General features: G+C 43.6%; 1 protein-coding gene across 2 annotated transcripts in view; it reads left to right on the top strand.

Moving 5' to 3' along the window:
* Positions 1-16,282, top strand: part of LOC124789722 (aminopeptidase N-like) — a 121,051-nt gene that overhangs the window by 23,477 nt on the left and 81,292 nt on the right. For both annotated transcript variants that reach the window (XM_047257173.1, XM_047257172.1), the window contains 3 exons: positions 1,792-1,898; positions 4,694-4,849; positions 15,022-15,324. In XM_047257173.1, the coding sequence (XP_047113129.1) occupies positions 1,792-1,898; positions 4,694-4,849; positions 15,022-15,324 (566 nt within the window). The remainder of the gene's footprint in view (positions 1-1,791; positions 1,899-4,693; positions 4,850-15,021; positions 15,325-16,282) is intronic.

Genomic DNA, 16,282 nt, shown 5'->3' with positions numbered 1-16,282 from the left:
TAAGTTCTAGGGAACTGATGACCTCAGAAGTTAAGTCCCGTAGTGCTCAGAGCCATTTGAACCATTTGAACTTGCTTATACAGGTGCTGCCGACCGCAGCGCCGTATTCTGCGTGTTTACAAATCTCTGTATTTGAATAGGCATGCCTATACCAGTTTCGTTGACCATTCAGTGTACCTCCTTGACGTTATCTTTAGAAATCGACAAATGAATTGTAGTTTTCTGGGTCAGCCTCTATGTTTTCAACTTCGAGAACCAGTTGTTTTCTGAAAACCTTCCATGTCGCTTTCTTGAAGGTAAAACACTGTCTACTCTGATAACTCCAGAAGCTTTATAAGAGCTAGGGAGATGTTTTGTCCTGGGAAAAGTTATTTTGCCATTTTTATAACATGAGAAGCGATGTTCTTAGTAATCAAGATGTTGTCATGATTATACCATCCCTGCCATCTACCGTTATTGATGGTCTTAATTTAGGATAAAAAATAAGCAAATAAGCTGCAGTTCCTCTCTTTCTGCGTAACTCCCTAGTTCCTCCACATTTTCAACAGCTGAGTTACGTCCCCAGTTGACACTTTGACAGTTAAAGTCTCCCAATACATCTTTCAAGTTTTGGTTATGAAAATTATTTGGCATATTTGGGGTAAAATCAACATTAGGTCGTTTGTGCACTGACATAACACTCAGTTATTAAAATTTAAATGTTTTTTTGTCTGTGATACTTGTTGACTTAATGTCTATATCTGGTCTTCCAGATATTGTTCATGAGGATTTCTAATATCATCTTCATCGCTTTAATTGTTGGTCTTCGGTCGTATACCCCTCTCTGCTTCCTGTAATGACTAAATGTCTCATGAATGTTTTTACACTTGTCTGACGGTTATATTTGCCTCTCTCTTGATAGTCCTTCAATCTTTAAAGAACTCGTCACAATTTTAGGCCTTGAAAATGTCCGATTTTTTGTGTATTCTTCCTCTGATGTTTACCGGTGGTGGAAGTACTGACCATTGACACTGGTTCAACGCTTCCAGGGTACGATTATGTTACTAAAGAAATTGTGCATTACAATACCATGTGTCGATCACCTTACTCCAGAGCTGTTGTGTAGTGCACCTTATCATATTAACAAATAAACCGCGTAAGGACGCTTTCAGGGTATTTGATTTAATTGTCAATCTTCACACTTTATCACAGAAACTTCATGTCTATGAAAACCAATCACGTATACCAATTTGACGTCTGCCAAGCTCAGACTGCTCACTTTGGGCTATTTAACAAGTAATTGCATTCTTTATCAGAACAAGTAAGCTGGGTTTCCGATATGCGGTTATCGGGCGATTTTTTCTAGATTCGACATCGCCTATGTTGCTCTAACCTCATTGTCAGTTTATTTTTACGCACCTTCTTTGTTTTTATCGTAGTACAATGCCTTACGGCAAACGTGAATGAAGGGTCTGGACCACCAGAAGAAAGCGTATAACATATTCATCGATCCATATGCAGAAACGAAGTGAGGCCCGAACAGATTTTACTCTAAATGTGAAGTTGAAATTAATCGTAAGATTAGTTGGTAATCTCTAAAATAAAGAAACTTATTCGTCTTAATTCCACTTTTAACAATTCCAGTGAGGACACAGAAACGAGACTGCGTTGTCTTTTAATAGTAATTCTACTCTTTCTGTAATTTTTGCCTCTACACCCGGCTATGTGTTGTAGGTAGCCGATTACGAAAGTAAACACAGCGGTGATAAAAAGAACAGCAGAACTGTGCACTTTACGTTTCTCTTCTTTCAGTTGACCTCGGGTAGCAGCATCACGCTGGAGGTGGACTTCAGCGGCGAAATCGGCTACAGGGAGGACGGCTTCGCTCGATACGACTACCTTGAGAACGGCCAGGAAAAGTGAGTACAGCACTTCAGTAAGTACAGTACATCCACGCGCCACTTGTGCTGTCCACAGGCCAGTTAATGTGCAGCCTAGAGCTCCTGGAATCTAGTGTCCCATTCCTGATCTACAAGGAACTTTGGACATTGCTCAGCACAGTCAAACGAACTAGACATTTCTATGCGATGTGTCAGCTGAGCTCATAATCGTTGTACACGTTTGCTGGAACGATAGAAATGGTCGGGTTACTCTAACGAGAGATCAAAATAAAGGGTGGTCCACTGATCGTGACCGGGCCACATATCTCACGAAACAGGCGTCAAACGAGAAAACTACAAAGAACGAAACTTGTCTAGTTTGAAGGGGGAAACCAGATGACACTATGGTTGGCCCGCTAGATGGCGCTGCCATAGGTCAAACGGATATCAACTGCGTTTTTTAAATAGGAACTCCCATTTTTCATTACATATTCATGTAGTACGTAAAGAAATATGAATGTTTTGGTTGGACCACTTTTTTCGCTTTGTGATAGATGGCGCTGTAATAGTCATATACACATGGCTCACAATTTTAGACGAACAGTTGGTAACAAGTAGGTTTTTTAAATTTGTTCCAATGTGATACATGTACCTTTGTGAACTTATCATTTCTGAGAACACATGCTATTACAGCGTGATTACCTGTAAATACCACATTAATGCAATAAGTGCTCCAAATGATGTCCATCAACCTCAATGCATTTGGCAATACGTGTAACGACATTCCTCTCAACAGCTAGTAGTTCGCCTTCCGTAATGTTCGCACATGTATTGATAATGCGCTGACGCATGTTGTCAGGCGTTGTCAGTGGATCACGATAGTAAATATGCTTCAACTTTCCCCATAGAAAGAAATTCGGGGACGTCAGATCCGGTGAAGGTGCGGGCCATGGCATGGTGCTTCGACGACCAATCCACCTGTCATGAAATATGCTATTCAATACCGCTTCAACCGCACGCGAGCTATTTGTCGGACATCCATCATGTTGGAGGTACATCGCCATTCTGTCATGCAGTGAAACATCTTTTAGTAACATCGGTAGAACATTACGTATGAAATCAGCATACATCGCCATTCTGTCATGCAGTGAAACATCTTTTAGTAACATCGGTAGAACATTACGTATGAAATCAGCATACATCGCCATTCTGTCATGCAGTGAAACATCTTGTAGTAATATCGGTAGAACATTACGTATGAAATCAGCATACATTGCACCATTTACATTGCCATCTATAAAATGGGGGCCAATTATCCTTCCTCCCATAATGCTGCACCATACATTAACCCGCCAAGGTCGCTGATGTTCCGCTTGTCGCAGCCATCGTGGATTTTCCGTTGCCCAATAGTGCATATTATGCCGGTTTACGTTACCGCTGTTGGTAAATGACGCTTCGTCGCTAAATAGAACGCGTGCAAAAAATCTGGCATCGACCCGTAATTTCTCTTGTGCCCAGTGGCAGAACTGTACACGACGTTCAAAGTCGTCGCCATGCAATTCCTGGTGCATAGAAATATGGTACGGATGCAATCAATGTTGATGTAGCATTCTCAACACCGACGTTTTTGAGATTTGTCTGCTACTGATGTGCGGATTAGCCGCGACAGCAGCTAAGACACCTACTTGGGCATCATCATTTGTTGCAGGTCGTGGTTGACGTTTCACATGTGGCTGAACACTTCCTGCTTCCTTAAATAACGTAACTATCCGGCGAACGGTGCGGACACTTGGATGATGTCGTCCAGGATACCAGCATACATAGCACACGCCCGTTGGGCATTTTGATCACAATAGCCATACATCAACACTATATCGACCTTTTCCGCAATTGGTAAACGGTCCATTTTAACACGGGTAATGTATCACGAAGCAGATACCGTCCGCACTGGCGGAATGTTACGTGATACCACGTACTTATACGTTTGCGACTATTACAGCGCCATCTATCACAAAGCGAAAAATTGGTCCAACTAAAACATTCATATTTCTCTGCGTACTACACGAATATGTAATAAAAAATGGGGGTCTCTATTTAAAAAAAAAACGCAGTTGATATCCGTTTGACCTATGGCAGCGCCATCTAGCGGGCCAACCATAGCGCCATCTGGTTTCCCCCTTCAAGCTAGACAAGTTTCGTTCTTTGTAGTTTTTTCGTTTGATCCTTATTTCGTGAGATATTTGGCCCGGTTACTATCAATGGACCACCCTGTATACAGACCTGGGAATAAGGAACCAATAGTTGGAATTAAATATTTCCTGTGGTACTAAGTGTCCACTGAGCAATGCATGTTTGTTTTGTTTCATAACAAACTACAGCCTACCGAATCGACGTTAGTGACGCTTCCTCCTAAAAAATTCAGTCATTTGTGAAGTGAAACTACGTGGTATATTAGAACTATGTGCCGGATTGTGACTCGAACGTATGACACTTGTCCTTCTTTTGTGAAGGGCAGTGGCAGAAGTGAAACTGTGAGGTCTAGTACTGTATTGTGCTTGAATAGCTCAGTCAGTAGGGCACAATCCCGCGAAAGACAAAGGTCCCATATCCGAGTCCCAGTGCGGTACTCAGTTTTAATCTGCCATGAAGTTATACATCGGCGCTCATTCCGCTACATAGCGAAAATTCATCCTGGAGTCCCAACCTTCCAACCATCGTCCAGTCTCCCAGATATCTTCTTCAGTACATATGACCCATTTTTGTTGTGTGGTTCGGCACGAGAACGTGATGACGGATGTAGCTTCCAGCGTGTGACTGCGTTGTGCTGTTGGCAGGGCGATATACGCGACGCAGTTTGAGCCCAACTTCGCGAGGTCCGCGCTGCCCTGCTACGACGAGCCGGCTGTGAAGACCTTCTACACCCTCAGCGTGCGCGTGCCAGACGGCTACACCGTGCTCTCCAACACTCCAGCCTCCAGCATCGACGAAAGGTAGGCCCATTTGTGACGCTGCACTTGTAAACCCTTCACATAAAGCTTTCGAAATCCCCAGATTAGATACTTTACTTCCGGACTTGGCCTATGTCACTGACAATTTCTAGCAGAATGATGGAAACCTACGATGATTAAAAGTCTTCTGGTTGTTGTACCCTGTCATTATATAAAAAACTTTAATTATAAACTTAAAATGAACGTTTCGACCGTATTGCAGCAACCTTCCCCAGGGCTAGACTCGTTTTGGTGGAGAAAAGGTGTCTACTTTAGACGAACGGTGTCAATACGTTGTATTTTTGAAACTTTCTTGGTCCTAAAATATAGTAGGCTAGTCCGTCATATTTTTGAAACTTTATTGGCCCTATAATATAGTGGGTTATGGCGTGCTGAAACCGTTCATCTACATGCATGCCACACAACGTGGCACTACACAAAACTGGCGCTAACACCATAGGCACATAGGGAACACACACGACACAGATTTGTAGGTCCACGGTATTGGTAATAAGTTGAGAAAACCGTCCCGAAACACATGTGCTACAAAACGCCACTGTTTCCTGCGCATGTACCCCGACATCAGTATGGGATATGATCACCATGCACACGTACACAGGCCGCACAACGGGTTGGCATACTCTGGATCAGGTGGTCGAGCAGCTGCTGCGGTTTAGCCACCCATTCTTGCACCAGTGCCTGTCGGAGCTCCTGAAGTGTCGCAGGAGTTTGAAGACGTGCAGCGATACGTCGACGAGAGCATCCCAGACGTGCTCGATGGGGTTTAGGTCCCGAGCAAGGCTACCTGCAGTACTCCGTGGCCGTCTGCGGGCGCTGATGGTGAGATATCGGTCTTCTCGTGGTGTTGTACACTGTGGACGTCCCGTAATGTAGCGCCTGGACACGTTTCCTGTGTGCTGGAATCGTTGCCATAATCTTGAGATCACGCTTTGTGGCACACGGAGGGCCCATGCAATGACCTGCTGTCTTTGACCAGCATTCAGTCTCCCTAGTATTCTACCCCTCATAACGTCATCAATATGTATTCTTTGAGCCATTTTCAACACACAGTCAGCATTAGCACGTCTGAAAACGTCTGCACACTTACTCGCTGCACTTTGTCCTGACATGCACCAAAACACCTCTGCGTATGTGGACTGCTTCCAGCGGGCACCATGCGAAGACCGCAGGTCAGATGCACCGCATGGTCATACCCCGAGGTGATTTAAACCCCCCAACCGCCCACCAGAGCGTTGTTTCACCATTTATCAGCATTATCCTCTCGGAAGAATTTTAATCATCAAGACACCGGCCGCAGAAGCCTATGATGGAAACCTACGAGGTTGTCCAGAAAGTAAGTTCCGATCGGTCGCGAAATGGAAACCACAGTGAAAACCATAAACGTTTTATTTGCAACAGTTAGGTATACCTTCCACCTACTTCTCTACATAGTCGCCGCTCCAACTTCGAGTGTTGTAGTAGTGTTGTATCAACTTTCCAATATCCTTGTCATAGATAGCAGTCGCCTGTGCTTTCGACCAGTTACCTGCCCTTGTCTGGAGCTCGTTGTCAGTGGAAAAATTTGTCTTCATCATGTTCTTGTCAGCAGAGCCAGTTACGGACTGTATTAAGGGTGATTAAATACTTTTCTCATTGGAAACGCTGCAGGAGCGTTTTCATTGCCCCTGCTGTGTACGGCCGAGAAATGGCATGAAGAAGGAACTGCTCGTCAGTTGTGTTATGTGGGCTGCAAGACACAGACGAAATCTCTAACCAGGCCCTCATACTTGGCGGGAGATGTTATTCCCTACGCATCTTTACGTGCTCACTGTTCACTCAATACTGAAAAGAGCGACGTCGTGACACAATCGAAGGGCTTACTAGAGACACTGCGCAACACATCTGTGCAAAGCTTTACCGGATTTTCCCAGTGGTTTCCATTTCGCGACCAATCGGAACTTACTTTCTGGACAGCCCTCGTATATTCATATAATTTATGGTTTTAAAGAAATAAAGAACGTTGACTGGAATCCACGTAGTGAAAATCTGAATTTAGCAGGGATAAAATACAGTGTAAGAGTCGAAGGAACGAAGGCGTTAGATGAAAGCCTATGCCACATCTTATTCAATCTATACCTAGAATAACGGGTCAAGAAAGCGAAGGAAAAATTTGTAGAGTGAGTTAAAGTTCAACAAAAAGTAATAACAACTTATGATGTTTGTCGATGACATGGTAATTCTGTCAGAGACAGCAAAGTTCTTGGACGATTGGTTGAATAGCGTGACTATTTCCACTTTCCTCGGTCAAGTGAACCATTACGTGGCAGTCATTTCCAGAATGATGTATGGATGCAGACTGAAGCGACGAATGGAAATTTGTATCAAAGCCGGGATTTCCACCCGTGTCTCCCGCTCATTAGACAGATGCACTAACCACTATGGCACAGTGGCAATGTGCAATTGCATGAAATACCCCATCACGCCTCCCTCCTTAATCCAAATTCCCATTCATGCTTCAGCCCACTTGGTATTCCCCCTAAAGTTGAACATCACTGCAGAGGCTTTGCAACTGTACTGGTATAGCACATCAGTATCGAGCAAAGCGGTGAGTTCTCCCTGAAACCAAGGTGCAGGTACTTTAATTAAATGAAACTTATTTTGTTCCAGAGACCTCTTCAAATCTCAAACATCTACGGTGTATATATGTACACTGAGGCGTGGAATAAAAAAAAATTATCAAGACCAGGATTCGAACCCATGACCCCTGCTTCCGTAAATTTGGACTGGGCAAGGAGAAGCGCTAGGGTAGTCCGTGAAGTTATGCAAAGCCACTGCGCCAGGGTGGCGAAGCTGTTAGCGCACCTGCCTCGTGAGTGGGAGACCCGGATTAGAATCCCGGCCATGGCACAAATTTTTATTCGTCACTTCAGTCCACATATATACATCACAGATGTTTGAGGCTTCAAAAGGTCTCTGGAATCATAAAAGGTTCATCTGATCTCCAGAGTGCCTACAAGTTGATGTTGAAATCGGCACGCCTCCTGAACAGCCAGACAGAGACTTCAACAACTAAGGACTACGTCGAATCATCCTTCGGTGGGAAAATCAGCAAATTAGTCGCACTGAGGGGCGTAGTAAAGGATTAACACCGCGTTTGATGGTAGCAGCTCGATTTTTTTTTTTCGACGTGATGATTGAAACTGTTACTGCCACTCTTAGGTCGTATAAACTCACAATATGTTCTGTAGAAACAGATGTGACTGTAACATGACAGTACTTCTGTACATTTCCCTATCAAGGGGAACATACCTCTGCTCAAGAAATCTACGGTCAACTATAGTCGATAGCAGTGCCAATTCACTCCCAAATTGATGAGGGCTGATGTAGTCACTATAAAGGTGACAGCGATCCAATGTTACGAAATTCCGTAAATACCACAACAGTCTCTGGTCACAAATATTTCTTTATCCAATTGTCGTTTCAGTCCTTACGATCATATTTAGACTTCATGAAGCTAACAGAGAAAGTAAATTAAATACATAGCCATAAATGGCATCGTCACATAGAGTAAAAAGACATATAGTATAAAACGAACACTCCAGCAACGTCTGTCCATTACAGGTAATGAATAGTTACGATTTTATCTTGATTTTATTCTATGTGACGATGTCATATATGGCCATGTGTTTTATTTACTTATTCTGCTATCTTCTTGAAGCAGATCAATCTGAAGATGATCATAATGATTGAAATCGGTAATTGAATAAACAAGTATTTGCGATCAGAGACCTTCGTGGTATGTACAAAATTTGGCAACCAAATTCTCTGTGGAGTTCTTGAGTATTAGTGATTTAAAAAGCTTTTAACACCACTAGTAATGATTATGATGTTAATCATCTCATTAGCTGTAAGACCTTTGAGTCGATACTTTTCATTATGTTACCTGAACCAACAATTCGGTCACTGTTGCAAGCGGCCTTCGTAAGAATCGTTTTCTTACAACTGAACTAGTCTTCAGGTCAGCCCTTATATAACGTCATTACATCCAGTTCGTTGTGACAGTGTCAAGAACTGCTTGGAACTCGATGTCAATTATACGGCAGTAGGGGGTAGATGGGATCTGACACCTTTTATGTATGGTGGTTACTATTTCCATATTGACTAGTGTTGACGAATGATGGACAAGCCAATATAACGACATAGTAATACCATGGAAGAATGTATCTGATACGTCAACACTTACATGTTTGTCTTATCAACGCATGTAAAATTTTTCTCAACAACCGAACCTTATAAAACTCAAGAAATTTTACATATGACACAATCACTTCAGAAAATGGCTTCCAACACTGATCATTAACTGTACACAAATTTATCCCTTAGCGGGAACCAAGTCGTAATAATGGGTGACCCTTTAATCTGAAATCAACAAACTGCCGTAATGTAAGAAGGCGTTATCATCCCACCACACACACACGCACCAGCAGATATACGCCAGTATCTTACCTGTAGATTGTAGCGAAGGTCGTAGAATCATTTGTATTTCAGTTCTTGATCACAGGCATGCTATTTTGCAGCGACCTTCAGATGACTGGCTGGAGATGGTGACGAACACTTACCCAGTAAGATTTTTTTAACATTAACCTCTTCGATTACATTTCTCTATTGTAGATACAGTTTTCCGACTATGTACAGACAAGCACAGAAACAACTGTAGTTTTCTTTCCTATACAGACCTCTCATTTATCGTCGGATCCCAGTCCGAAGATGAACAGTAATAGCAGGAACACTGTTTCTGATCTAAGTAAAAAATTCTCCGCACTGTTCTCTAACGCAGTCATGTGTTCAAAATTATGTCTTCAACGGGAACCGATTATTTGCACCAAAGTGGCAGAGAAATCACAACCTTTCCATCTTGAGAAGCATAATCTTGGAACTATCCTTCACTATTGTTCTTACAGCAGTGCATAATAATAATAGTAGTAGTAATAATAATAACAACAATAGAGTGATGTAGTACATGTGTACAACATTTAAGAGTAAGACAATGAAATGTAGTAGAGAATTTCTTCCGTTGATGTATGTGACTATGAAACACACAGCATGAATATCATTGATTTATTGAACTGAAACGGTGTGCTCTTACGCAAATTTCCTTATAAATTGATCTGAATGTATTCTGAGATTAATTTTCAACACTTATCATTCAGAAAATATTTATATATAGTGTTTTCATCTTTCCTCTAAGTCAAATCTAAAGGCAGGTATTGAAGTCACTAATAAGAAACCCTATATATTCCAATTTGCTGGTAAGAATGTGTGTAAACCATTACCCCTACGCATGCCAGAAAGGAAAGTAGGAGACTTAAATCATTTTCTGTTTTTATGCAGTTTTTTTCGAAACACGGAAAGATCGTCGTACCGTCTGGACGGTTTGCATTAGGACGTTCAAACTGCACGGTTGGTCGCTGCACACAATGGGAATTAGTATGCGCATCATGGTTTGGTTTAGCGACGAAGCTCACTTTCATTTGAATGGGTTCGTCAGTGATCAAAATTGGCGTATTTGGGGACTGAGAACCCGCAGTTCGCGATCGAGAAGTCTCTTCACCCTCAATAGGTTACAATGTCCAGTCATGGAATAGTTGCTGCGATATCCCTTGGTGGCACGGTGACTGCCGAACGGTACGTGAAATTTTTGGAAGATGATTTCATCCCCTTTATCCAAAATGACTCTGCTTTCGATAAGATGTGGTTCATGCAAGATGAAGCTCGACCCATCGAAGCAGGGGAGTGTTTGATGTCCTGGCGGAGCACTTTAGGGATCGGATTCTGGCTATGTGGTGCCCAGAGGCCACTGGCATGGGCCTCGATTGGCCGCCATATTCTCCGGATCTGAACTCATGCGACTCCTTTTTTTGGAGCTATATTAAAGACAAGGTGTACAGCAATAACTCCAACCCGTTGCAGAGCTGAAAACAGCCATTTATGAGGTCATAGACACTTCAGCGGGTCATGCAGAATATCGCTATTCGTCTGCGCCACATCATTGCCAATGACGGCAGGCATATCGAACATGTCACGTAAATCCAAATATCTGTAGTGAAGTTTACATTTTGAATGAATTTTTTTTTTTCAAATAGTTCACTAATTCCAGAATGAGATTTTCACTCTACAGTGGTGTGAGCGCTGATTAAAACTGTATGCCGGACCGAGACTCGAGCTCAGGACCTTTGCCTTTCGCGGGCAACTTTACAGAAGCTCTTCTGCGAACCTTGGAAGGTAGGAGAAGAGTTACTGGCAGAAGTGAAGCTGTGAGGACGGGGCGTGAGTCGTGCTTGGGTAGCTCAGTTGGTAGAGCACTTGCCCGCGAAAGGCAAAGGTCCCGAGCTCGAGTCTCGGTCCGGCACATAGTTTTATTCTGCCAGGAAGTTTCATATCTGCGCACACCCGCTGCTGGGTGAAAATCTCATTCTGTAAACATCCCCCAGCCTGTGGCTAACCCATGTCCCACAATATCCTTTCTTCCAGGAGTGCTAGTTCTGCAAGATTCGCAGAAGAGCTTCTGTGAAGTTTGAAAGGTAGGAGACGTGGTACTGCCAGAATTCAAGCTGTGAGGGCGGGTCGTGAGTCGTGCTTGGATAGCTCAGTTGGGAGAGTACTTGCCTGCGAAAAGCAAAGTTCCCCGGTTCGGAATACAGTTTTAATCTGACAGGAAGTTTCAGTTGACTAATTGTCACACTGTATCTCTACAGCTTGAGAAACTAAGGGTGCTCCTCCCAGCAAGTGCACCAGGTCTACTCCTTCATGAAGATATTCGAATTTATAAGGCCCTTCTTGATTCTGCATGGAAGAGGAGGCCGTTCATAAGATTTGCAATACTATCAGAAGTTGTATTAACTAATGTTACGATGGGTGTGTATTTCCAAAGTCTATTTCGTTCTGCTTTTTTTTATTTTTTGTTTAACCCTTTGTTGCCTGACGGTACTTAAAAGTATCAGTAAGTTTTGACTCTCATTATTTTCTCGTGGTGCAGTTTCATGATCTGAAAGCCTGTCGGTACGTAACAGTAACTCTGCTCTACTGTTTCATAGATGTTATTGTGCAATACATAGACCTCTCTGGCGGTCAGAGCTTGATATTGCTTTTCGCGCGCTGCTGTGAAAACAGAAGATTGTATGTGCTTGTTTCCATGGTGTTGCCTGAATTTGTGTGCAATTTATTGAAACTTCCGTTGAGTTTTCCATTGTACGTACTTACCTTCTTTGTTTTTTTTATAATAGTTTGAAGCATTACGTTAGAAGTGAGTGAGATAAAGTGGAAATTATAAGGCGGACTTATTAGTACCGTCAGGTTGCGAGAACACTCTATTGTAGCAACAATGCGTTACCTCTCACTAGTTGTTCTGTCCACTTTTTCTCACACAGAAATCCGTAAATAGATTTGTCTGTGGAACAATTAGAACAAACAGGAAAGGTTTGCCAGGTAATTTACCTAAATAAAAATGTCAAAAACCGTGGGGAATCAAATCACAGAGATTCATCGTTAGACCTAACAGTATTTCAGTGAAGGGAAAATAAAGTAGTGCATTTTGCGTCAAACTTTCATGGCACTGAACAGAGCGTAGTGACAAGAAAACAGAAATATGGAACTAGTATGACTATACCATGACCACTTATTGTATGTCATTACAATAAACACATGGGTGGTGTGGATCATGCAGAAAGATTACGTTCAACTTATGGTCTTGACAGGCGATCAAAGAAATGGTGGCACCGTCTCTCCTGGGGAGCAATAGAAATTGCTTTTGTCAATGCTTCCGTAATTTTCAGTGATCTACATGGGGCACTGCCACTGCTGGAATTCAGGAGTGCTGTGGCACTAGGGCTAATGAATGAACAGCAAGTGCCAAATCTCAAAAAGAGAAACTCTGGTAAAGATGAAATAACTCCCTCAAAGAGAAGGAAGGATAACTTTTCTGTTCCGAAGAATGTACGTCTTGGCAACTGAGAAAACCATTTTGTAGTGTTCAGTTGTAAAAGAGGACGATGCGAAAGTGTGCGAAAAATAAAATTCAGGCGACAGCACATTCACAATGTAGCACATGTAAAGTGTATTTGTGCTACAATGAGAAAAAGAACTGTTTCCTACAATTTCATGAGGTATCACTAACACTAAATATGTGATATGTATATACTGTCATAAATGTATAGCTAAGTTACTATGTATTGTGAAGTTGCTCTAGAATAAATTTATGCGAAATTTAAAAAAAAACGTTCAAAAATATCATATTTCTGTTAATTAATTTTCTAATGTAAAAATATTTAATATTTATGTGGAATAAAGTACAAGTTATAAAAATTGGAGCACTTTTCTGCGCATATTGTGATTCTGTCCATGGAGTCTGACGGTACTTCTGAGTACCAGGAGAGAAAAAAGTTGTGAAAAATAAAATAAAATTTTACAAAAAATCCTACCGTCATTTGAGGCCACAATAGCATAAATTCTGCAAAGAAAATGTTAAAAAGTAAATTTTTTCTTATGTCAGGAAACAAAGGGTTAAGGTACTATTTCGTCTAGAATTACACTCCTGGAAATTGAAATAAGAACACCATGAATTCATTGTCCCAGGAAGGGGAAACTTTATTGACACATTCCTGGGGTCAGATACATCACATGATCACACTGACAGAACCACAGGCACATAGACACAGGCAACAGAGCATGCACAATGTCGGCACTAGTACAGTGTATATCCACCTTTCGCAGCAATGCAGGCTGCTATTCTCCCATGGAGACGATCGTAGAGATGCTGGATGTAGTCCTGTGGAACGGCTTGCCATGCCATTTCCACCTGGCGCCTCAGTTGGACCAGCGTTCGTGCTGGACGTGCAGACCGCGTGAGACGACGCTTCATCCAGTCCCAAACATGCTCAATGGGGGACAGATCCGGAGATCTTGCTGGCCAGGGTAGTTGACTTACACCTTCTAGAGCACGTTGGGTGGCACGGGATACATGCGGACGTGCATTGTCCTGTTGGAACAGCAAGTTCCCTTGCCGGTCTAGGAATGGTAGAACGATGGGTTCGATGACGGTTTGGATGTACCGTGCACTATTCAGTGTCCCCTCGACGATCACCAGTGGTGTACGGCCAGTGTAGGAGATCGCTCCCCACACCATGATGCCGGGTGTTGGCCCTGTGTGCCTCGGTCGTATGCAGTCCTGATTGTGGCGCTCACCTGCACGGCGCCAAACACGCATACGACCATCATTGGCACCAAGGCAGAAGCGACTCTCATCGCTGAAGACGACACGTCTCCATTCGTCCCTCCATTCACGCCTGTCGCGACACCACTGGAGGCGGGCTGCACGATGTTGGGGCGTGAGCGGAAGACGGCCTAACGGTGTGCGGGACCGTAGCCCAGCTTCATGGAGACGGTTGCGAATGGTCCTCGCCGATACCCCAGGAGCAACAGTGTCCCTAATTTGCTGGGAAGTGGCGGTGCGGTCCCCTACGGCACTGCGTAGGATCCTACGGTCTTGGCGTGCATCCGTGCGTCGCTGCGGTCCGGTCCCAGGTCGACGGGCACGTGCACCTTCCGCCGACCACTGGCGACAACATCGATGTACTGTGGAGACCTCACGCCCCACGTGTTGAGCAATTCGGCGGTACGTCCACCCGGCCTCCCGCATGCCCACTATACGCCGTCGCTCAAAGTCCGTCAACTGCACATACGGTTCACGTCCACGCTGTCGCGGCATGCTACCAGTGTTAAAGACTGCGATGGAGCTCCGTATGCCACGGCAAACTGGCTGACACTGACGGCGGCGGTGCACAAATGCTGCGCAGCTAGCGCCATTCGACGGCCAACACCGCGGTTCCTGGTGTGTCCGCTGTGCCGTGCGTGTGATGATTGCTTGTACAGCCCTCTCGCAGTGTCCGGAGCAAGTATGGTGGGTCTGACACACCGGTGTCAATGTGTTCTTTTTTCCATTTCCAGGAGTGTATTTTCAGAATTTATTATGTGTCTATGTGGGTTCATTATTTTGCAGATTCTTGATATTGTGAAATTTCCATATGTTTATCTTTCTATCAAATTGTTGGCGGTATAGAAGCTGATGGCACGAAGTTCTGTAGATCTCGACATTAACTTACACTGCTCTCTCGTTCCAGCCCAGACGAGGATGGCTTCCGCACGTTTCAGTTCGAGGAGACGCCCCCAATGAGCGCCTACCTGCTGGCCTGGGTCGTGCTGAACACGTCCAGCGTGGTGTCGCCCTCCGACCCGGCCACGACCATTTGGACGGTGGACAGCACGCTCCCCCAGGCCGTCTACTCCAGCATCATCACGCCCAGTACCGTCTCTGCGATGGAGCAGCTGGTGGGCGTGCCCTACACACTGACTAAGCTGGACCATGTGGCCATTCCCAGCTTCATAGAGGGGGGCATGGAGAACTGGGGGCTCATCACCTACACGTGAGTACGGCTACTGTCTCCCACACCCGTCTACCAGAACTCCAAAAAGAGGGAGGAATGGATAGAGAGGAGCTGATCACGTGCACAGGAGTACAGCTGTAGATCTAATTGAGGCAAACATGGAAGCCTAGGAGCAAATCCTGTCTTACTTCCAAATCCCAGAGATTTATAGAGGGAAGCAAGGAGAAGTGGTGCACATCATGTGCACTTTAATACATATGTTCTTTCACTTCCCAATATCAGACTGCAAGTAGATTTATAACGATTAATGAAGTAATTCATGCAGTGAAGGTTTTATTACGCTACCCAACCTAAGGAAGTAATTCATTCCAATAACATTTACCAGCTCTAAAAACATTCATTGGCTGCGGCACTTGCAGCCAGTTTGAAATACAGATAAGGGTGTAACTAACGTGTTTCTACGGGTTATTACGTTAAGATTAGGGTCGCCACCGACTCTAACCATACAATTAATAAAAGGTTTGGCCGAGTCGGAAAATAAATTAATTTGATCACAAATCAAAAACTCATAAAAATGCATACGTCGTGGTATCGCTCATAGGGGATGCGATGTAATTAATGGTATTTCCTGTGCATTGATCACGAGAATCAACCATTTAAAATAAAATAGCAAATGCATGAACACTGTGCATAAGATCAGCTCCCAGCAACACACCTCAAAATAAGGCTTAATCTAAAGCAATGGTTTTAAAATAAAAGGGGAAACTAATCACTGGACCTGTGCGTAAGGAAACGCGTTGGATGTGCTAGCAAGAAAGCTACGAGGTGAGTGGCTTAGGTGCAAAAACGTAACCTCGGAATTCAAGAGAAAATTGTGTATAAAATCATTTATTCCTAAGATATGGATGTGAGGCATGTACACAATTCCTGATAACATTAATTCCTGAAACATTAAAGAATAGCATCAATACATACACCGTTATAATCTACACCTAGA

This window comes from Schistocerca piceifrons, chromosome 3, assembly GCF_021461385.2.
Source record: "Schistocerca piceifrons isolate TAMUIC-IGC-003096 chromosome 3, iqSchPice1.1, whole genome shotgun sequence".
NCBI lineage: Eukaryota > Metazoa > Arthropoda > Insecta > Orthoptera > Acrididae > Schistocerca > Schistocerca piceifrons.
The sequence above is the reverse complement of the archived record's forward strand: the minus strand, read 5'-3'. Positions and strand labels throughout refer to the sequence as shown.